A 22338-nucleotide genomic window follows, 5' to 3' on the forward strand; every position below is an offset into this window, starting at 1 on the left:
AGGGGAGAGGGCAGCTGGGGAAGAGGGGAGAGGACAGCTGTGAACCCTGCAACCCAGGGGTGCAGTCTGGGTGGGGCCATAAAACATCCTGGGATGCATCAGAAGTCCAAATAGATACCGTCAAAAGAGTTTTCTGGTATATTAAGATTGACTTTCTCCAGATTACACAGAAAAGTTTTCCCAGCAGAACTTTGTTTTAAAAAAATGATGTGTTTTTCTCAATTTTTCAATGTGCTTACAGGCTTACTATGTGAGGGCTTACTATCTGCAGGGGCTCCAAAGATAAAGTGCAGCTGTTTTGGCAAAGTTGTATATGCTAGAGCATGATGATTCAACTTCTGGAAATTTGCTATGACTCACATCGTAAGGGAAATTTGGGCACAGAAGGTGAATATTGACTAGGAACTTTCTTCTAATCCTGGCTGGCTCAGTTGGTGCCAACACTGAAAATAAAAACCATGAGGAAATCAGAAGACCCAGGAAGAGCATCACATAGCTCAGATTTGGCCCTTCCCCGATTTGAAAAAATTAGATCATCAGAAGAAGAAATGACAAGTTAAATGCTATTTTTTATATTAAGCAGTATTTTTTTTACTGTTCCTTAACATTAGGAAACAGTTGCCTGTTTCTTAACATTCTTGAGACACAGTTAAACACAGTACTTGGCTGATAAGAATGAGAAAAGCATTGTGTCCTTTTTTTCCTTCCCTCCCTCCCTTCCTTCCTTTGTTAAAATCACTGTTTGCACCACCTTGGATAAGCTCAGTATCAACAACCAGTTACCACAGACTTGGACACTTATTTAAAAACACTGAGTCATTCATTCACAGCTCAACATTTAAAGAATCAGTGATAAAAAAGTGCTTTTTGTTTGGGTATCATATAAAGAGTTTGGTACAACTGCTCCCTAAGTAAGTTCTTAATGACCCCCTGAGATCAAAGTCATTTTCTTATGCTGTTATTTATTTATTTCTTTTTGTCGCATTGCAGCATGTGGGATCTTAGTTCCCAACAGAGATTGAACCCATGTCCTCTGCATTGGAAGCACAAAAGCGTGGAATCTCAACCACTGGATTGCCAGGGAATTCTCAGCCCCCATCCTTTGAATACATTTACAATTCATTTATTTTACAAGTTTTACAAATTATGCCAGCATACTTATCCATGAAACTCCAGAAAGCTAACGAGTCTAGTTGAGTTGGCAAATCCACACTCTGACCGGTTTTCAGTTTTCTCTTCATCCTTTCTTTTGGTGCAGAAGCAGATGAGTTTTTTCTTCTTCAGTTCAAGCTATGCTTTCAAATAGCTACAGTGTGAAATTATACCTCCCAAAATACTGTATCATCTGGCAAAAGCTTATGGAAGAAAGCCAGACATTGGATTCTCACTTCATTTAGAATAAGATCCAAATTCCTTGACAGGACTGAAGGAGCGTGTCATCTGCCATCTGTCGTCCCTTCTCATTCTACCAGTGGCTCAGATGGTAAAGAATCTGCCTGCAATGCAGGATACCCGGGTTCAGTCCCTGGGTCGGGAAGACCCTCTAGAGAAGGATATGGCTAAACCCACTCCAGTATTCTTGCCTGGGGAATTCAATGGATAAAGGAGTCTGGCGGGCTACAGCCCACGGGGTCGCAAAGAGTTGGACATGACTGAGCTACTAACTCTTTCTTTCTCATGCCGGAAGCCACCCACTACCCTCCAGGCATGCCTCCTTTGGCTTGGGGTGCCGGACACTGCTTTCCACTCCAGGGCTTTGAAAATTCTGGTGTGTCCATCTGCAACTATCTTGCCCAACTCCTTGCGTATCTGCTTCTTTCTTACACTGTGTCTCAGTTTAAATGTCACTTCCCCAGAGTGGCCTTCCCTCATCACCCACCTAAAGTAGAGCTCTCCGGCCTTCCCTGGTGGTCCAGTGGCTGAGATGCCACGTTCCCAGTGTAGGGGGTCTGGGCTCGATTCCTGGCCAGGGAACTAGATCCCACACGCCACAACTAAGACCCAGCACAGCCAAATAAATAAATACATAGTAACAAGAAAAAAATAAAAGTAGAGCTCTCATTGGGCAAAGGGTACAAACTTTCAGTTATAGGATAAATAAGTTCTGAGGATCTGATGTATAATGGTGACCCTAGTTGGTAACATGTGTGTAAGTTGCTCAGTTGTGTCTGACTCTCTGCAGCCCCATGGACTGTAGCCCGCCAGGTTCCTCTGTCCATGAAATTCTCCAGGCAAGAATACTGAAGTGGGTTGCCATTTCCTTCTCCGTGGTAACATTATATTGCATTTTTTAAAAGTAAATATGTAAGGTGATGATGGATGTGTTAATTTGGTGGGGGCAACCATTTCATGATGTATATCAAACATTTTTAAAATATTGTACAATTTTATTTGTCAATTATACTTTGTTAGAGCAGGAAAAGATAAAGCAGAACTCTGCCCTCTCCTCCCCCTGCAATTCGTCTCTGGGACAGACCCTGTTTGATTTGCTTCACATCCCTATCATGCCGCTCCTGGGTCTCATCCAGGTTGCCCTGCCACACACTGCATTTCTGCCCAACGTCAGACACTGGAGCCTTTTCAGAGCCTTCTCTGGAGCCTTCACAAGCCTGAGCTCCAGATGGGGGAGGGCTGTCACTGATAACGTGTTATTTATTTTGTGAAAATTCTGACCTTTTGAAATGAAGCAGGATTGGGTGGGATGAGTGTGACAGCATGTTGGCAAGGAAGGCGTGTGAATCACAAAACTAAGATGAGCAGTATGGACAACATGAACGCTAGAGTGATGGAGGGCGGGGGTCTGGCAGAAGGTTGCTGATAGAAGAGGAGACGGGGCTTGGATTTGCAGTAAAGAAATCAGAGGATAGATATTGGGCAAGACTTTTGAACTATTAGAACTAATATGGTGATTAGTTCATTCAGTAAGAAACCTAAGACTCTCTCAAGACTTTGGAGAGACGTCAAGTCAATGCAAAGACTACTTGAGTTTTGGAAGTGACAGCAGAGAGGGAAGGAAATACCAAAGGGAAAACCAGCCAGGGATGAAAGGGGACCTTTTGGATTTGTTTTGGAGTGCTTGTTGTTGTTGTTGTTGGTTTTGAGGGGCCGAGATATAGGTGGCTAAAGGGAGCAGGACAGGAGACCAAAGCCTGACTGTAATTAGACGACAACTTCCCAGAAGAGAGAGGCAGCCTGGGTAGGGAAGAGAGGAATTGTCCAGAATGACCATCACAGGATAGGTTTGTGGGGTTTTGCTTGCCTCCTTTAGTCTTAGCATTATATTTGGGGGTTTAATTGCTTTATAATAAATGGCACATAATTTAAGTGTACAGTTGGATATGTGTGTGTGTTAGTCAACTCAGTCGAATCCGACTCTTTGTGACTCATGGACTGTAGCCTGCCAGGCTGCTCTGTCTATGAAATACTCCAGGCAAAAATACTGCAGTGGGTTGCCATTCCCTTCTCCCGGGGGTCTTCCTGACCCAGGGATCCAACCCTGGTCTCCTGCCTTGCAGGCAGATTCTTTACCATCTGAGCTACCAGGGAAGTCCAAGTGTTGGCAGGTATACGCCCATGAAAGAATCATAGTCAATATGGTGAACACTGTATGTCCTATGCCCTTGGACTCGCTTCCCCCTGCTCCTCCCCTGCTATGTGTTACTTTCTTGTCAAGATAGACTAGTTTGCATTTTCCAGAATTGTATATAAATAGAACCATACAAGTGTGTTTTTTTGTTTGTTTGTTTTTTGTTTTTTTGGTGTAGTTTCTTCCACTCAGTGTATCGTTTTGAAATACGACCATGTTGTTGTGTATTCATTCTTGTTCATTGCAAAGTAGTTGCGTTAGCTTTCTGTGGCCATTGTAACAGATGACCACACACTGGGTGGCTTTAAACAACAGAAATTCATTCCCTCTGGAGGCCTGAAATCAAGGTGTGGACAAGGTTGGTTCCTTTTGAAAGCTCTGAGGAAGAATCCGTTCCATGACGCTCTTCTAGCTCCTGTCGCTGCCAGTAGTTCTTGGGGTTCTCGGCTTGTGGAAGGATCACTCTGATCTGTATCATAGAAATGGAGGATGAAAAAGGACATGGAAAGGATCACTCTGATCTGTGTCACAGAAACGGAGGATGGAAAAGGACATGGAATAGACGGACTGATGGAAGAAGGTGAAGAGATGAGGGCATAAGAAAAGTGCCAAGGGGAAAAGAGGAGAACGCTCCAACTTAGCCTTCCATCAGCAGTTTTAGTTTCTCTTGGGAGCAGTTTATGTGGATTTACGATTGTTCAAAATTTTTATTTATTTATTTTAATTGGAGGATAATTACAATATTGTGATGGTTTTTGCTGTACATCAACATGAATTGGCCACAGGTATACATGTGTTCCCCCGCCCCCCCCATCCGGAACCCCCCTCCCACCTCCCTCCCCACCCTACCCTTCTGGGTTGTCCCAGAGCACAGGCTTCAGAAAGAGCAATTTTTCTGTTCCAGCAAGCAGATTGCTCTCACCTGAAGAGGCCCCACCTACTCTGAGCAGTGAGTTCGGCGGATGCCATGGCTGAACACTAGGTGGCGCACTTGCACTCCCTGGGGTCTGGCATCCTAGGGCTTTAGGAAGCTCTGTGGCTGTGACACCCGCTTCTGCTGTTCTTGGGTGACTTTCCACAATTAGAAATAAAACTGAGCCTAACCCTCCCTTTCTGTCCTAGATCTCAGACAGAGATCTTTCCTAGATCTCTATGATTCCACTCATCTGCCTTTTGCGGTGCAAACCTTCTCAAAAGGGCTGTCAGTGGCTGCCATCTCTATATCAAACTTCCAATGAGAACCTGCCCCCACACCCCACACCCCACCGTCAGACGTCTGTCTCAGCACCCCGCTGCCGTCTTCAGTTTCCTACTGTGTGATGCCACACTTCCCTGCCTCACAGATGCCTCCTCCTCAGACTCCTTGGCTGGCCCCGTCCCATTTCGAGGCCGTCTCCTCAATCTATCACTGTCCTTGGAACCATGACTTGTGATGCCAGGTCATAGGTATTGCTGTTTCTGTCTTGGTCTCTGGACTGCTTACTCTGGGCGAAGTTAGTGGCTCCATCATGAAGACACTCAAGCAGCCCCATGAAGAGGTGGACAAGGAGGTCTTTTCCAGCAGCTGTGAGAGTGAACCATGTTGGCAGTGGAGCCCCCATCCCCAGTCAAGCTTTCAGATGAGTGCAGACCCTGCTGAGGGCTTGACTACAGCCTCCTGGGAGATCCCAATCCAGAACAACCCAACTAAGTTGCTCCCAGATCCCTGACCTTCATAAATTGTCTCGGGTAATAACTGGTCAGCTTGACTTCACTAAACTTTGGGGTGATTTGTTATGTAGCAGGAGATAACAGATACACTCATGCCTACCTCTCTGACTTCATCTTTCATAGTTTCTCCCCATGCCTCCCACCATGCTTGCCTGCCTGCTGTGCCTGAAGTCCACCAAAGTTGTTCCTTACCAAGGCCCTGGTCCCTCTTGTTCAGATCCTGTTACCCTGGGTCTTCTCATACTGGCTTTTTCCGGTCAGTAAGGTCTTAGTCTGCTCTGACCACTCCTTTAGAGTTAACCATTGTCCCATCACCATCCACATTGCTCTTTTATTTTCCTTATATAATAGCATTCATCGTTAAGCATAATTAACTTTTAAATTTGATTTATTTATTCATTATCTGAGCAGGAAAATGCTCTTATGTATCATCACATCTTCTGTGCCTTGAAAAATGAGAAACAAAATAGGTGCTCAGTAAACATTCACTAAATAAAACAATGAATAAAAGCTTTTAAATATGGTTTATTGGAACCATAATCCTTAAGAAGATTTTATCAATTTCTGAGTCAAAGTCTAAATTTTTTTAAATGAGGTATGTTTGTCTGGCCTGTTGCCTTAGAATGTTGCAACTATGTTGAAAGCTTCAAAGGACAACATATTCAAACATAGCTGTAGAGTGCAGAGGGGAGGTGAACAAAGATTGTGGGGATCACAGTCAACACGGACTAAACTTGTGCTGACACATGGCTGCCGTGTCCAAGCAGCTCTGGTTGGAAGAATGTTTCTGATACGGATTTGTTCTTCCAGAAGATTTTGGAAAATTGACAAGTTGCTATATACAATGGGCTTCCCTGATGGCTCAGATGGTAAAGAACCTCCTGCAATGCAGAAGACCAGGGTTTGATCACCTAGTCGGTAAGATCCCCTGGGGAAGGAAATGGCAACTCACTCCAGTATTCTTGCCTGGAGAATCCCATGGACAGAGGAGCCTGGTGGGCTACAGTCCATGTGGTTGCAAAGAGTTGGACACGACTGAGCTATGAACACAACACTATATATAATAGCTCAAATCTTGATCCAATCCCCCCAGGACATTCAGAGTAATATCTACTTACATTTATATAAATATAAATATGTATTAAAATATATATTTAAAATGTTTGTAAATACACACATATGTAGTGTATCTCCATGAAAATGCTGGATGATGTAGGGATCAAAGACCAAATTCAAATAACTTTGTAACAGATCTCTGTGTGTTTATGTCACAAATTACCCAGGAATGATACTCAACAGGCATGATTTTGGATTAGAATTGCCCATTTTGTTGTTTCTCTTACTAATGTAACCTCCTTGGTGACAGGGACTATATCTGGTTTGCTTATCCTTAGTTATCATGCTCCTGAAATACTGAATGTTCCCTATTAGATATAAAATAAAGATTCCATAACTGAATAGGAAAAGGGGTTGAAAACGTGAAGGAAAGAGGTTGTCTGAAAAAAAGAGAAAAGTTTTAGGTTATGGGTCAGAAGAGCAGCAAAGTGCAAAAAGAAAAGACTATTTTTGTGACACCAAGCACATCAGATGAAAATTTCTACTTAACTTGCTTTGACAGTGATAGCTGGTATTTGCATAACTTTTTTGAACAGATCAAACAGTCCATGATACTTTTTCTCCCTTTATTTATGTTTAGGTCTGAAACACATTCTAGGAGGAGATCATGATTTTATACGTGATCAAAACAAAATAGATTGTTTTGCAACTAAATCTGCATTCTAATGAAATCATCAACTATACTTTGAAAAAGTTTATTAGTTCCACAATAGCCAAGATCTACATTTAGGTAAAGCACTTCATTGTTGGAGAACTTCAGAAGAGTGATCCTGCATGTCATGGGCAGCCCTGCCTGCTTTATTTAAACCTGAAAATCCTCTTTGCTTCTTCCAAATCTTTCTCACCCATGGGAGGCTTCCTCTGGCTGCCAGGCTGCAGAAACTTCTTCACGGCCGGGAGATTGCTGACTCTGGCTTTCAGGCCCTGCAATGCACAAGAGCACACCTCAGAGTGCTGCTAAAGACCACCCCGTCACGGACACAAGCCTGGGACCCCAAGACCCTCCTAGACAAGGGCCAGCCAAGGCTCCTCCATCAGCACCAGGAGGAGGCTGGACACAGACACCCACTAAGACAGGAAGATGACAGCCCAATAGCATTTTCCCCAGAGATGTCTTAGTGTAAGACTCCGTTCAACTTCCTGAACTTCCTGATTATCAGTCCTGTGGGTTCACCCTCGAGTGCAGTATGAGGAAAAGAAATGTGTCAGATAGCAAGACAGGAAAATGAAAATATAGGGAAATTGGGCTGGAAGTGAAGACAGAAAATATGAAATGTAATCCGTGAGGCAAGTCAGAACCAATCTGCTCTCGGAGAGGGAGAGAGACAGGCAGAGAGAGACCAGCATGTGAGAGAAGGAACAGGAGCTGAGGGGAGGAAATGACTCAGCGCGGACCCTAGCATCCCAGTCCCAGGGTCCAGAGAGCAGAAGCCGAGGTGGGGGGTGTGGCTGGCCCCCCAGGGCCGTGGGAGAGCTCACCTTCAGCAGAGGGAAATTGGCCAAAAGGCTGGGGTCTAGCTCTTCCACATAGTAGAGAAGTTCAACCAGGTGGATGTCAGCCCTGCTCAGCTTGTTGCCCACCAGGTAGTCTTGTCCGTGGCTCTTCAGCACCTGGGAAATGGAGGGGTCAGATCAGGGACACAGGTCCTGGCAGGCTGGACCCCTGCCCCTCCCCTGCCCCTCACCCAGCCCCACTTCCATCTCTGTCCCTCACTAGGCGGGTGGGAACCTCAGACCTTCTGCTCCCCCTGACACATAAGCAACAAATTAATACTTGTGAAGTTAGTGAAAGAATGATTTAAATTATATAAAGATGACAGTGTTGGTTTAAGCTTTTCTTTTACATATAAGCCTCCTGTATCTTACAATCATTTTTTTTGCAGTTTGTGACTTCTGTTTAGCATGATTTAAGGGAGTCTAATCATGAAATGTTCTCTTATATTTAAAGAGAAACATTACTACTAAGATGTATACTAGGTGTAATGATGGAACATTAATTTCTTGGTTTTGTATGACTTTCTTTAAGAGTCTGAGAGCCATGTCCCCCACATTTGTAGATTATTTTCTCCTGAATAACTTTTACTCTATCTTTTCGTCTCTACCCCACCACCCCCATATCTCATCCACCCCCAAAAGACTATCGCATTCTGCTGACAAGCAGCTGGTCTCATGTCTCCCTACACATGGTATCAGAATACTTTCTGATGTATTGCTGACATCATGCTTCTCTTGGACCAAGGCCCCTGCACCGTGTTCTGAGGATCCATCTACTCCAGGCTCCGGTGTGGCTCTCAGAGCTTCTGAAGCCCAAGTTCTAAGTATGTGAAATTCCATTGAATAGAGAATTCCAGATTGGCTCTGAGTAAACAGAAATTTGGCTGAAATATTATAATTTGGGTAAAACTGGCGCAATCTCCCTCATAGTTGACTTCTGTAAAGTGCCCTGAGAATCAGACCACTACATTAGTATTCAGACAGGCTCACAGAGGTGAAGGTCAATACCCTATCAATGCCAAGCACTTTTTCCTTTGTCCTTTGATCTCAGTGCCAAAAATACTGAACAGTCCACTCACTTTTTCAAATGCAGGGAGATAACGGTTTGTTGTACTCTGTTTGATCTGAGCTATTTTGGCATCTTTTTGATCAGGTGGGCACAGTGGCAAAAGCAAGATCATATCACCCAAATCTGCCACACCCTCTGAGTACATATCAATCCTGAAAAGACAAAATGACCAAATTGTCAGATATCTCCTGCCTTAGGTTTTGCAGTTTAGAAAGGCTAAGAGTGGGACATCAAGAAATGGCAAAGTAATTCATCTCCATTGCGTGCATTTTTCTATGCCAGTCATACCGTTATGATTTTTAAAATTAATTTTAACGTTTCATTCCAGAACAAATCATCTAGATAGATATAGATGTTTAATATTTTTGTTATACACATGGCCAAATATAAGAAGAGCATATCAGTGACCCATCCAGAGTCACAAGAATGAGAGAAAAGGGTGGAAGCAGGGCAGGTAACCACGAGACCACACCTGGGTTTGCCATCTCTGCTGTGGTGTGGCCTGCCCACTGTTAGTGTGACGCATTAGTACCACCTCAGTCGTATCGAGAGAGAATCCTGGCACCGCCACCCCTGTCGCATCCTTTTCCCTCTCTTGTCCTGTTATAACACGAGGCTCATCTGACTGCCCAATACCAGCACTTCTTCCAGCTACACTGCCCAATACCAGCGCTTCTTCCGGTTACTTCCCGTAGAATATGGTTCCACAGTGCTCTCCATACGCTGTCGCTGGACTCTGGCTTGTTTGCGTTTCTCAAGACTCTACCCAGAATATCCCCTGCAATACTGCATTTCTTCTTTCTGTTCCCACAGTGCATAGTCCAGGTAATTTTGTTGTTTTTCTGCCAAAGATGACTTCCTACAAGAGTGTTCTTAAGTAAAAAGCTTTGTTGAAATATAATTCGCATACCAGAATGTCACCCTTTTCAAGTGTAAAACTGTGCAAGTGGTACAGTCTCAGGATTCTGTACCATCATCATTCTCTAATTCTAAAATATTAATGTTTTCATCACTCCCAAAAGAGATGCTGAGTTGGTTTTTTTTTTTTTTTTCAGGCATTCAACATTCCTTCCTCTCTCCAGCTTTGGCAGTCACTAAACTCCTTTTGGTTTTATGACCAGGAATGTCCTGAATGTGCCAGACAAACGGAATCCTACAATATGCCTTGTTCGGGTCTGGTTTCTTTCTGTAAGAGAATGTTTTCAAGTTCCATCCATGTTGTAGCATGGATCAGGACTTCATTTCATTTTGTGGTCACATATGTTCCATTGTACGGATGTGCCTGCCTGTGTTCATCCATTCACCAGTTAACAGACATTTGTGCTTTTTCGCTTTTGAACGTTATGAACAACAGCACTATGAGCTTTTGTGTACAAGTTTTAGTGTGGTTGTATCTTTAGTTCTTGAGTATTTTCCTAGTAGAGGATTGCTGATTTGTATGGTAACTCTATGTATAATTTTTTTAGTAACTGCCACATTTCATGATTCAATCATATAGTCCCATCACAACACAGAGGAGCCCCCCCCCCCCCAATATGGCTGCAATGAATAAGTCAGGCTGCTACATGTGAAGAGTTAGTTGCTCAGTTGTGCCCGACTTTGCAACCCCATGGACTGCAGCCCACCAGGCTTCTCTGTCCACGGGATTTTCCAGGCAAGGATACTGGAGTGGGCTGCCATTTCCTTCTCCAGGGGATCTTCCTGACCCAGGGACAGAACCCAGGTCTCCTGCACTGCAGGCATTCTTTACTGACAGAACTATGAGGGAAGCCCCTGGCTGCTATTGACACATTCAAATGTTCCAGACAACATTTGGGCTCAATATCTGCTAACCTTTGTCAAGCGACCAGTTCATATAAAAGACTGATAAATCAGGTTCCTGGTCATCATTCTCATAATTTCTGGAACTTAAAAATCAGCTCCTCTAGAGCCTTCCCTTCTAAGGCTTTATCCTCTAGACACTCAGATGCTTTGTCCCTTGTCCCTAACTGCTGGTGGGTGTTAAGCTCAAAAGGGCCTGAGTTTCTGGTGCCATGGTTCCACCATCCTCCCAGCTTCATAGTCCATCTGTGTTTGGAGACCTCTGTCACCGTTCTGTATCCATGGTCCATATCCTCTTACATAAATATATTAAAATGAATTTATTTATATGACTGTGCTGGGTCAGTTGTGGCATGCGGAAACTTTAAGTTGCAGCCTGTGGAATCCAGCTCCCTGACCAGGGATCGAACCTGAGTCCCCAGCATTGGGAATGCAGAGTCTTAGCCACTGGACCACCAGGGAAGTCCTACCTAAATTCCTGGCTCCACTCCAAGTTTACTCTTCCCTCACCCTCACAGGTCTCTAGTACTGGACCTCAGTTACACCATGAAAGTCTATACTGCTGTTGGTCATGATCTCTGGGAGCACATCCTGCTCACTCAGGGAAGCCCCTAAATTGTTCCTATTAATCACAGATGAAAGAACATAAAAAAAAAAAAAAAAAAAACCGTACAGAGCTCTCTCCTTCATGTCTTTCCCGTAGAGGTTGTATTTGGTGGCAACGTAGTTGAGAATGGCTCTGGTCTGCACCAGCTTTATCCCATCAATTTCAACCAAAGGCACTTGCTGGAACATCAAACTCCCATCTTTGAAAAGAAGAAAAGAAGTAGAGTGAGATGTTGGAGTTTAATTAAACTGAAATTTTTTATGAATCAAACTTTTTGTTGAAATGGCTGAAGACATAAAAGGAAACAAAATTTTTACTTGGTAGAATATCAGTAGGAATAGCATTTTGCTTTTAGCTTCCTGTAGTCCTTCTTTTCAATTTGTCTCTTACTTTTCAATCTGTCATTTCACTTTTAATTTCCCATCCAGATCATGGTATGTGTCTTTATTTTATGTATTTGACTTGCCTTCATGGATTTTTTAGGAACAATATAGGAGAGGTTCTTCTAGCCAGTTGCCAAGTCAAATGAGATATTTCTAAAGTAAGCCTCCTGCGGTTGATGGCATTAAGGACAGTTCTAAGAGAAACTCCTACATACGGTGTTTTGTATGCTCACCAAATCCCACCCCCAGACAGTGCCCAGGGCAGCTCTCTTTTTCCAGCTCCATTGCTGCTGGCCCTTGTGCTTTATCTCCCTCCTCACATGCTCACCTGGACTTCGAACTATTTCAACACCAGTTGGTTATTTGAGTCTGCAATATTGCTACGATATGACCTTTTCAAACCCATTAATGAAAAGGACTCATGGCAATGGCTGGGCCTCTTTCTCTTCCCTTCTCTCAGATGCATGTGTGTTTCCTGACTTTGGGTGGCAGGGCTGTGTGGCATTCTGAACTGGTGTGGTCACTCACGGTGCAGAAAGGCAGAGAGAGCACAGAGAGGGCATTCATGGGGCACGGGGGCTGGCTCCTATAGCAAATACTCGCGTTCCAGCCCTTCTAAGTCCTGGGTGAGCTGCAAGACCTCCTCGAGGAGCCCCAACCCTTACCTCTAACCATGTTTCTCCCACTCCCCTGATGCACACCCACCATGCACACACACGGCATTGCTAGTGTTCTAACCTCAACCGAAGACTTCCACTAGATACTCCTATCAGAGGAATTTAGTTCTTGGTCTTACCATTTTTTAACTTATCCAGGTCTTCTGGTTGTTCTATAAATTTCTCTTCAAACTGAAAAACAGAAACAGTCAATGAGTCTTTGTTATTTCATTCCATAGCGTTCATTGCTGAACTTGAATGTCCCCTGTCTGGTGCTATGTAGAAGATAAGATTTCCAAATTTGACAGCGGACAATGATTATGGCTTCTTGGAAATTCAGATTAGAGCCACCAAGATAAAAGTGTGGCTTGTAGCACATAACTGCTTATTCAGCAGGTTCGGGTCCCCTCCACACTGTCTCCATCTCTGTCAGTCGTTAGACATGATTTGGGAGGAGGATGTCACTGGAGAGAATGGATAGCAAGTTCTAGTTATGGAGTTTTAATATCTCTGGAAAGCCTTTCTCTTCCTATAAGGTCAGGACAGGGTATTGCGTGTCCCCCAGCATGGAGTATCCATGGGGTCAGTGACCCCCAAGATGTCACCAGGGGCCTCTGCTGTATATTACCTCCTTCCATTCAAGTTTATATTTTAAAAGGGGTCTTGATGGTGAGAAGGGAATGGCAACCCACCCCAGTATTCTTGCCTGGAGAATTCCATGGACAGAGGAGCCTGGCGGGCTACAGTCCATGCGATTGCAAAGAGTCGGATATGACTGAGTGACTTGCATGTGTAGATTCGTGATGGTGAAGAGTTTGGGAACTGGGAGTTTCTAACTTGCTAAACAGTTTACTGTGGATCTGCATGAACTCACAGGGTCAGTCTGTGCAGTCTGCATCTCCCCCCGTCAGGCTGGGCTGGACAAGAGGAGGCCTGGCTGCTCTCAGCATCTCAGCACCTCCTGTGCTGAACTCATCCCACCCAGGAACTCTGAACACATCCTTGAACCCCAGGGCTGGACCGCAGGGAAAACTGTTGGTTGTTGATTATTAGAAATTAAACAACCTGGAATGGCACTGTTTGAACTTTTTGTGTGTACTTATTTCTTCACACACTTGAGAATGGATCAAGCATGAAGCAATCAAAGTGTTATCTGAGGCTTAGGTAAACATGTTGTTAGGAAGCTAAGGGAGCACACTAGAGCTTCCCTTTGCAGAACTCCACCTCACCTGCAGCCCTCCTTTACTGCTCTCCCCTAAGGGACCAAATCTCCAGAGTGTGTCCCCGACTCCCTCCCCGGGGAACCCTCACAGAGTTGTGGGGTCCCTCTGACCTGGGCTGAGAAGTGCTTTTCTCAGTGACACCTCTAGAGGGCAGCATTCAACAGAGTCCCACAGAAACCTACGAATTTGCCGCTGGGAATATGGCATTGTAACTCTAAAATGTTTGGGTGTCCTTCTAGGTGCTCCCACCCCCTTTTAATCACCCACACACTGTCTGCATCCTCACTAGAGTGTAAGCTGCCCAGGGGCAGGGACTGTTTCTCTTTCATTTGTTCCTGTATCCATTCAGTTCAGTTCAGTTGCTCAGTCGTGTCCGACTCTGCGACCCCATTGACTGCAGCACACTAGGCCTCCCTGCATCGCCAGGTCCCTGAGTTTACTCAAACTCATGTCCATTGAGTCGGTATCCATTAACCAGCTTCAATAATTATCAGTTCTATTACCCAACTGTAAGTCATTTATATGCTTATCTCCCACCCCCTTGTAAGAATTTGAAACAAATTCCAGATATCACATATTTTTATTTAAATACTTCCGTGTGTATTTCCAAAATATAAAAACTATTAAGAGTAACACGGTACATTACAATACCTAACACATTAACAAAAGTTACTGAATATATCTATTGATATTTAATGTTCACATTTCTAATTGTTGTTTAACTGTCATATATAATATTTTACAATTTTAAAAATCAAATTCCAACTTAGGACCACACGATGTGATTAGTTTCTTAAATTTATTCTAATTGTTTATTCTGTTTGATAGGAAGAAAATTTAATAATCCATAAGGACAAATCTGTTTATCTCTTAATAGCTGACAAATTTTCTTTAATGAAAAACAACAGGTCATTTAGAAAGAAAAGTCTCCTAGCTTACGTGAGAAAAATAGTTTGATACTGTCAATTTATGTCTGACTGGAGATGAAACCTACCTCCACTCCGGCTGCAGCCAGGAGCCACCGAATGCACTCCATTCTGCCACGTCCATTGAAGTAGTGTAACTTGGGCTTCCCCGCCATGATAGCAGTCCCCTGCTTTCTCTAAACATTGATGAATGAATGAATGAATAAGTGAATGAATGAACAAAGATAAAACCACAGAAGCCAAATGCACTTTATGATATATGGCTGAACAGCACCAACAGTGCTGAGGAAGTGTCGACCTCCTTCATGGCAGAGTTGGAAGAGTCCCTGGAATGTCTTCCTTGGTCCATATTCTCACTCCTTTAAACCAATCATGGAAAATTGTACCAAGCCATTCTCCAGTCTCCACGGGGTAAAATCTGATTGTCCTGGCAGGCTAAGAAGTAAGTCTGTGGTAAGGGTGATGGGTGGGTATTAGAGAGGGGAAGGACTAGAGAACTAGTATATATGTATTTTTAATTAATGCATTTATTTGACTGTAGCAAGTCTTCTCTGTGCCAGGCAGGCTCTTCTTTTCAGTTGCACCATGTGGGATCTTTAGCTGTGGCAAGCAAACTGCTTAGCTGTGGCATATGGAATCTAGTTCTGTGACCGGGCTTGAACCTAGTCATTGGAGAGCATGAAGTCTTAGCCGCTGGATCACTAGGGAAGTCCTGAGCACTAGTATTTACTGAAGACCTCCTAATGGTCCTGCTCCAATGTTAACCCCTTTGGATGTTTAATCCTCACAACAATCCCGTGAAATAGTGTTTGTGGTTTTTTTAGTTAACAAAATCAAAGCTCAGAGGTTAAGTGACATGTTCACAATCATAATCCAGTTAGTGATGGGTGTGGATATCCACATCCAGGATTAAAATGAGGACAAGGCTGGAACCTACACAGATGCAGGCCCTGGGACCCTGGGAGGGAGGGGCCTTGGAGCCAGAGGGCTTCAAAGAGAGTGAGGAGGAGGAGGTGGAGACAGAGGCCACGTTCAGCTCCTTGGCTGTTACACTGCATTAGTTCAAAAGCTGAAATTAGGACTCAGATTTGCTTAACTGTTGCTCAACAGTCTTAATTCTTTCTACAGGCTTGGGATGCTAAGTCCGTCCTTTTTCTTGCAATTCTAGATTCTACCTCTCTGCGTACATCTTCTATCTAGAACAAGGGGTGTTGCTGCATGAACTTTACAGTCTGGGATGGATCCGACATTTGTTCAGTGTTTGTCACGCAGTGGGCATTGTCACAAATTTATCTTCATTTAACCCTCCCCAAATCACCTGCTGTGAAGTTTGTCATTGCTCTCACTTTGCAGTTGAGAATATTGAACTTTCTAGGGTAACTTGCCCAAAGTAGGTGGCAGACTTGGGATTCAAAGCTACTTCTATATGAACCCAAAGCTTGGTTTCATTTTTCCATATTAGTGTTTTTCCAAATGTGCATGACAATCCTTCAGTGGACTATGAAATCCACCAATTTTTAAAGTAGAAGAAAATAGGAAATATCAAAGTCCCTTCTGTGTTCAAGAGGTAACCATCATTCCATGAAATTTTAGTTTTGCTGTGTGTATGGGTAAAGGAAAGCACATGGGCACAGTTATCTGGTCATTGCAATGGTAAGAGATACTTTGGTTGGGTCCACTCAATGAAGTTTAAAAGCCCTTAGTCTACAGTAGCCTGCCTGAAGGGTGGACACAGCAGGGGACCAGAGAATCAAACTCAAAGGCTCTGGACAGAACTGGTTCTATTATGACTGTGAATGGAAACATACAGGACTCATTAAAAGCAGGAGTCCCAAAGCCAGGATGTATGGACAAACAGCGGCATTTTCTATGCAAATTCCAATGCTTAGAAAGCACTAAGATTCTCTTGCAAAATTTTGTTGTTATGGAGCTTGGGACAAAAATATACTTCTCTTTGCCCAATAATCATCTCCTGAAAAGTATACACGACTTGACTTTTAGATACCAAATGTTTTCAGTATCCACATTTTTGATGTGAGATGAACGGTCTAACCTTTGGAAAATCAAGGCTCTCTTGGAAACCTATTTATCTCATCTGTCTGGAAGTTGAGATTGTGTATAATGTACTTTTCTTATCATGGGGAACGGAGGAGCTGTGATTCAGCAGAATTCGGAGAAGGTGTTACAGTGAGGTGGAAGTCGCAGATCCCCCTCACACTAAGCTCCTTCTCACACTAAGCTCCCTTATCCAATGACCAAGGATCACGTTACAAAGGGAAATGAATTTTAAAATTACATAATATTTATCATATCTTTCTTATTATATCTTTCTTCATCTTTTGACGGCTGGGGCAAATGTGATATAAACCTCCTGGTCCCCAGAAAATGAGAACTAGAGAGATTCAGTGACTTGCCATCCGTCTACACGTGTGTTCCCAATTCACATTCAATATCTAGCAAGTGTGTCCACCTCTAGGACAACTCCGGGAAATAGCTTCTAGCAGCCTATTATCAGGAGGAGGAAACTTGAATTCAAAGAGCTGAAGCTACTTTCCTAGCTCACTCATTTTGTGAGCACTGGGGTCCTTTGAAGGCATCTTCTGACTTCTGATCTGGGCTCCCACCCTAACCAGGTAACACTTATGCCCTCTCTCTGTTGATCTCTGAGACCCTCAATATTAGTTTGTTACTCATTCAGAATCCGTTAGTCAATTAACAATTAAATGGGAGAGAAGGAAACATTAAATTCATGAGTTCCTTTTTTGTTAGCTAATTCCTAGGGGCTTGATATGAGGAAGCACAAGCTGGAATCAAGATTGCCAGGAGAAATATCAATAACCTCAGATATGCAGATGACACCACCCTTATGGCAGAAAGTGAAAAACTAAAGAGCCTCGATGAAAGTGAAAGAGGAGAGTGAAAAAGTTGGCTTAAAATTCAACATTCAGAAAAATAAGATCATGGCATCTGGCCCCATCACTTCATGGCAAACAGATGGAAAAACTGTGGAAACAGTGAGAGACCTTTTGGGGGGGGCTCCAAAATCACTGCAGATGGTGACTGAAGCCATGAAATTAAAAGATGATTGCTCCTTGGAAGAAAAGCTATGACCAACCTAGACAGCGTATTAAAAAGCAGAGACATTACTTTGCCAACAAAGGTCCATCAAAGCTATGGTTTTTCCAGTAATCATGTATGGATGTGAGAGTTGGATCATATTTAAAGTTGAGTGCCGAAGAATTGATGCTTTTGAACTGTGGTGTTGGAGAAGACTCTTGATATTCATTTGGACAAATAGAAGGTCAAACCAGTCAATCCTAAAGGAAATCAGTCCTGAATATTCACTGGAAGGACTGATGTTGAAGCTGAAACTCCAATATTTTGGCCACCAGATATGAAGAACTGACTCATTGGAAAAGACCCTGATGCTGGGAAAGATTGAAGGCAGGAGAAGGGGACGACAGAGAATGAGATGGTTGGATGGCATCACTGACTGGATGGAAATGAATTCGAGCAAACTCCAGGAGTTGGTGACGGACAAGGAAGTCTGGCGTGCTGCAGTCCATGGGGTCACAAAGAGTTGGACATGACTGAGCGACTGAACTGAACTGAACTGATATGAGGAAAAATGCATAAAAACATACCTTACTTTACCTGAAACCCTAAAAACTTACTATGAGTAAATTGAGCACTAGTATAACTATATTTGACCTTCACAAGGAGGTAGGCTTATATTCCCTGAAAGGAATGTGTGTGTGTGTGTATGTGTGTGTGTGTGTGTGTGTGTGTGTGTATGCTTAGCTGCTCAGTCGTGTCCGACTCTTTGTGACCCCATGGACTGCAGCCTACCAGGCCCCTCTGAGCATGCAATTCTCCAGGTAAGAAAACTAGAGTGGGTTGCCATTCCCTTCTCCAGGGGATCTTCCCAATCCAGGGATCAAATCCATGTATCTTGCATTTCCTGCATTGGCAGATGGATTCTTTACCACTGCGCCACCTGTGAAACCCAAAAGGAGTGTATCCTGGGATAATCCAGTGTGAACTAAAGGAGTTGTATCTGGGAGCTGGTGGGGAGCAGGGCCCTGATGACAGCATTTCTTAGCAGAAAGAAGGAAGGCTTAGAGGCAAAGCCTAACTGCTTTCCTTATGAGGTACATATACTCAGGGGGGTTGTTTAATCTCTTTACCTCAGCATTCTCTTTTAAAATATAGTTATATCTACTAGTGGAGGCTGATGAGAAAATTTAAGTATGAAAAATTCATAATAGGGACTAGGAAATTTCCCTCCTGCTCCCAGTTCCTGGGAGATGGGCGAGTCTCCAAGCACACTGGGCAACGTGTGTCTATTTACCTCTTGACTCAAAGGTCTTGTAGGCATAAGAATTTATACATATTTAGATTTTTTTTTAACTAAGTCATGCTGGTTCTCTTTTTATTTGGTTTGTGTGAAATATTAGTGATGATCACTGATTAGTTAACCTGGATTGAATGAAGTTTTTGGCAAAGATTCAGGGAGATACATCTCAGCATATTTCCCTCTGGCAGCCCCAAGATTGTAGCTGGCCCCTGGTTGAAGCATGCACCCTCCACCTTGCCTTGCCCCTCAGGCCTGGCCCTGCCCCACTCACTCCCTGTTCTGGACTCCCTGGAATTTTTCCTGCCCCATCCCTTACCCTCTTTGCCACAGCAGGAGCTCAGGGTCTCACTCTCAACACCTGACAGAAAAAGATCCCTTCTCTCCAACCTCTGGTTCCTTACCTGAATATGCAGACCCTTCACTGATCTTTCTTCAACACCTTATTTCTGGTTGATGTGTACGCCTATTTCCTCCTCTTAACAAGTTTCCTTCAAACCTTCTAAGGCCTTTGTTTTCCCCCCAATATTATTACTTACAATAGCGCATGAACTCCTGCATTCCAATTCGAACGACTGGTGCCTTCTGAAAGTGAAAGTGTTAGTCGCTCAGTTGTGTCTGACTTTTTGCGACCCCATGGACAGAGGAGCCTGGCAGGCTACAGTCTACAGGATTCTCCAGGCAAGAATACTGGAGTGGGTTGCCATTTCCTTCTCCAGGGTAACTTCCCAACCCAGGGATTGAACCCAGGTCTCCTGTATTGCAAGCAGATTCTTTACCATCTGAACCACTGGAGAAGCTCTGTACCTTCTAGCCACGTGAATGCCTGTGCTTTCTAAAAGCTAGTTTCTGCTCCCATATTATTTAGTTTTCCATCCAGACCGCTTTTGGAGTTTTGCCAAGAGTTGTTGAAACCCAGAGAGAGAAGGGAACTTGCCAGCTGGCTAATCACAGCACAGAGCTTCTGTTGACATTCAGACTTATTCCTGTAATAATAATATGTCTTAATTTTTAGTCTTCACAGCCCACATAGTTGTACAACGTCACAGTTGGCACCTGTTGTGTGTTGACTCTGTCTATGGAGAAACTTGCTTCAGCAAAAACATCTACTCTCTCGTTCGCACTAGTCATATTCTCCGACTGTCTAAAATACTATCATTCTTTTTTCTCTTCACATCATGAATTTTTCTCAGATCTAAGTTCTCACACTTAATGTTATACGTTCTTTATTTTTACACTTCTGTAAAGCTATTTTCAACAAAAGTAGACTAACAACTTAAAATATCCCTTAAGAAACCACGATGTGAGCACAAAACAGAGTTTTTCTTGTGCCACGGGCACATTATACTGACATATAAAATCAGTACTTACCTTAGGACTGTCTGTCTCCCACTTGGGTCAGCCCCTTAATGCCAGGTCCACACGTGTTTATAAGCTGCTGTTACAGTCGACTAACTCCGCCTCTTTCAAGAGGGCAAGAGCTCAGTTAGGGAAAAGGCTCTCCTACCGTGTTCAGAGCTGCAGATTCCATGCTATATTAAAAAAAAAAAAAATGATGAGTCATTCCCTTATCATGATGCAACTAGTTAATATGTTCCTTTCAGGGTTGGCAATTAAAGATTAAACACAAAATTTCAAGTTGTTGGACCCACTCTGCCAGAGGGTGAAGTTTTGAAGGATGACTTTTTCTTTCCTTCAGCTTTTTTAACCATGAGAAACAAATTGAAATGTAGTTAATTACAATGTTGTACTGGTTTCAGGTGTACAGCAAAGTGATTTAATTTTATGTGTATATATGGTCTTTTCCAGATTCTTTCTGCTTATCAGTTATTGCAAAATACTGAGTATAGTTCCCTGTACCAATGCACCCTTGTTGCTTTCTCTTTTACATACAGTAGTGTGTATACGTTACTCCCTAATTCCTGGTTTATCTCTCCCCCACCTTTCCCCTTTGGTAACCATAAGTTTGTTTTTTAGGTCTGTGGATCTATTTCTGTTTTGTAAATAAGTTCATTTTTTTTTTTTTTTTTGCATTTCACATGTAAGAGATATCATATGATATGGTATTTGTCTGACTTACTTCACTTAATATGATAATATCTAGGGACATCCATGTTGCTGCAAATGACATCATTTCATTCTTTTTTTATGGCTGAATATTATTCCATTATATATCTACCACGTCTTCTTTATCCATTCATCTGAAGATGGATATTTAGGTTTCTTCCTTGTCTTGGCTACTGTAAATAGTGCTGACATGAACATGGCACATACCTTTTTGAATTCGAGTTTTCTCTGGCTATATGCCCAGAGGTGGGATTGCAAGATCATATGGTAAGTCTATTTTTAGTTTTCTTAAGGAACCTCCCTACTGTTCTCTATAATGGTTGCACCAATTGACATTCCCACCAACAGTGTAAAAGACTTACTTATTTTCCACATCCTCTCCAGTCTTTATTTTTTACAGACTTTTTAATGATGGCCATTCTGACTAGAGTGAGGTGATGCCTCACTGGAGTTTTGATTTGAATTTCTCTAACAGCTAGTGATATTGAGCATCTTTTTGTGTACCTTTCGGCCATCCGTTTGTTGAATTATGCTTTTTTGAAAAAACAATGTGAGGTTTTTGTGAATCGAATGCAAGGACTAGGGCAGAAGATAAACCTCTACTGTGGGGACACCAGGGAGCTGGTGTCATTAAAGGGCATGTGCGCCTCTGAAATATTTTTTTACATTAGGTTGTGGATAAACTACAGGACACTCAAATTTAGGCACACAATAAATAATTTTTCAGAAAAGTATGCTCTAAACACTGTATGAAATATATGAAAAAGTTACTTACTGTGTATCAGAAATTCACATTTAACAGGTATCCTGTATTTTATTTTAGCTACTAAATCTGAGGGAGGAAACAGACTTAACAGGCTCCATCTTTCAAGCAGGACTCCATCTTGGGCCGGACTGTGGACTTTGAGCTATATGCCCAGTATTTATGGAAACGACATACCAACTGGAAAACCAGATGCCAGGATGGAAGAGCCCCAGGGCTCATACCTAGACTCTCCATCACCTAAAAAAATACCCTAATTAGCTGTGTAACTGAGTAGAATCATAAATTCTTTTATGCTTATTGGGGTATGACCACTGGCCTATTGATAATTGTCCACTGTTAACTACCTAGGCTTAAGGCATATGAATCCCAGGTTAACTTTGATTGTATCTTTCATTTCCTTTGTTCAGACTAGTTTCAGGGAATTTGCGGGGTGGGGGGGGTGGGTTTGGGCACGTACACTTAGGGAACAAAATGTTTTCACAAAAACTGGTCGGGGTCCTTGGCTAAGAGGAGACTCTGCCTTGGGCCCACTGATGTAAAAAAACTGCACTCCACTATCT

At 43.0% G+C, this 22338-nt stretch overlaps 1 protein-coding gene across 2 annotated transcripts; it reads right to left on the minus strand.

The window, feature by feature from the left end:
* Positions 1-6982: 6982 nt before the first annotated feature.
* On the minus strand, positions 6983-20449 carry LOC138097873 (glutathione S-transferase A2). Of its 2 annotated transcripts, none has more exons than XM_068994088.1 (7): positions 20317-20449; positions 14660-14767; positions 12583-12634; positions 11470-11602; positions 8986-9127; positions 7892-8023; positions 6983-7336 (listed from the first exon to the last, which is right to left on the minus strand). In XM_068994088.1, exons 2-7 carry the CDS (start codon positions 14744-14746, stop codon positions 7211-7213), a joined length of 672 nt encoding a protein of 223 aa, XP_068850189.1. In that variant the 5' UTR covers positions 14747-14767; positions 20317-20449; the 3' UTR covers positions 6983-7210. The 2 variants fall into 2 exon arrangements, with proteins under 2 accessions (XP_068850189.1, XP_068850188.1); XM_068994087.1 differs by lacking the exon at positions 20317-20449 and adding an exon at positions 19485-19519.
* Between the last annotated feature and the right edge of the window lie 1889 nt (positions 20450-22338).

This window comes from Capricornis sumatraensis, chromosome 22, assembly GCF_032405125.1.
Source record: "Capricornis sumatraensis isolate serow.1 chromosome 22, serow.2, whole genome shotgun sequence".
NCBI classification, from domain to species: Eukaryota; Metazoa; Chordata; class Mammalia; order Artiodactyla; family Bovidae; genus Capricornis; species Capricornis sumatraensis.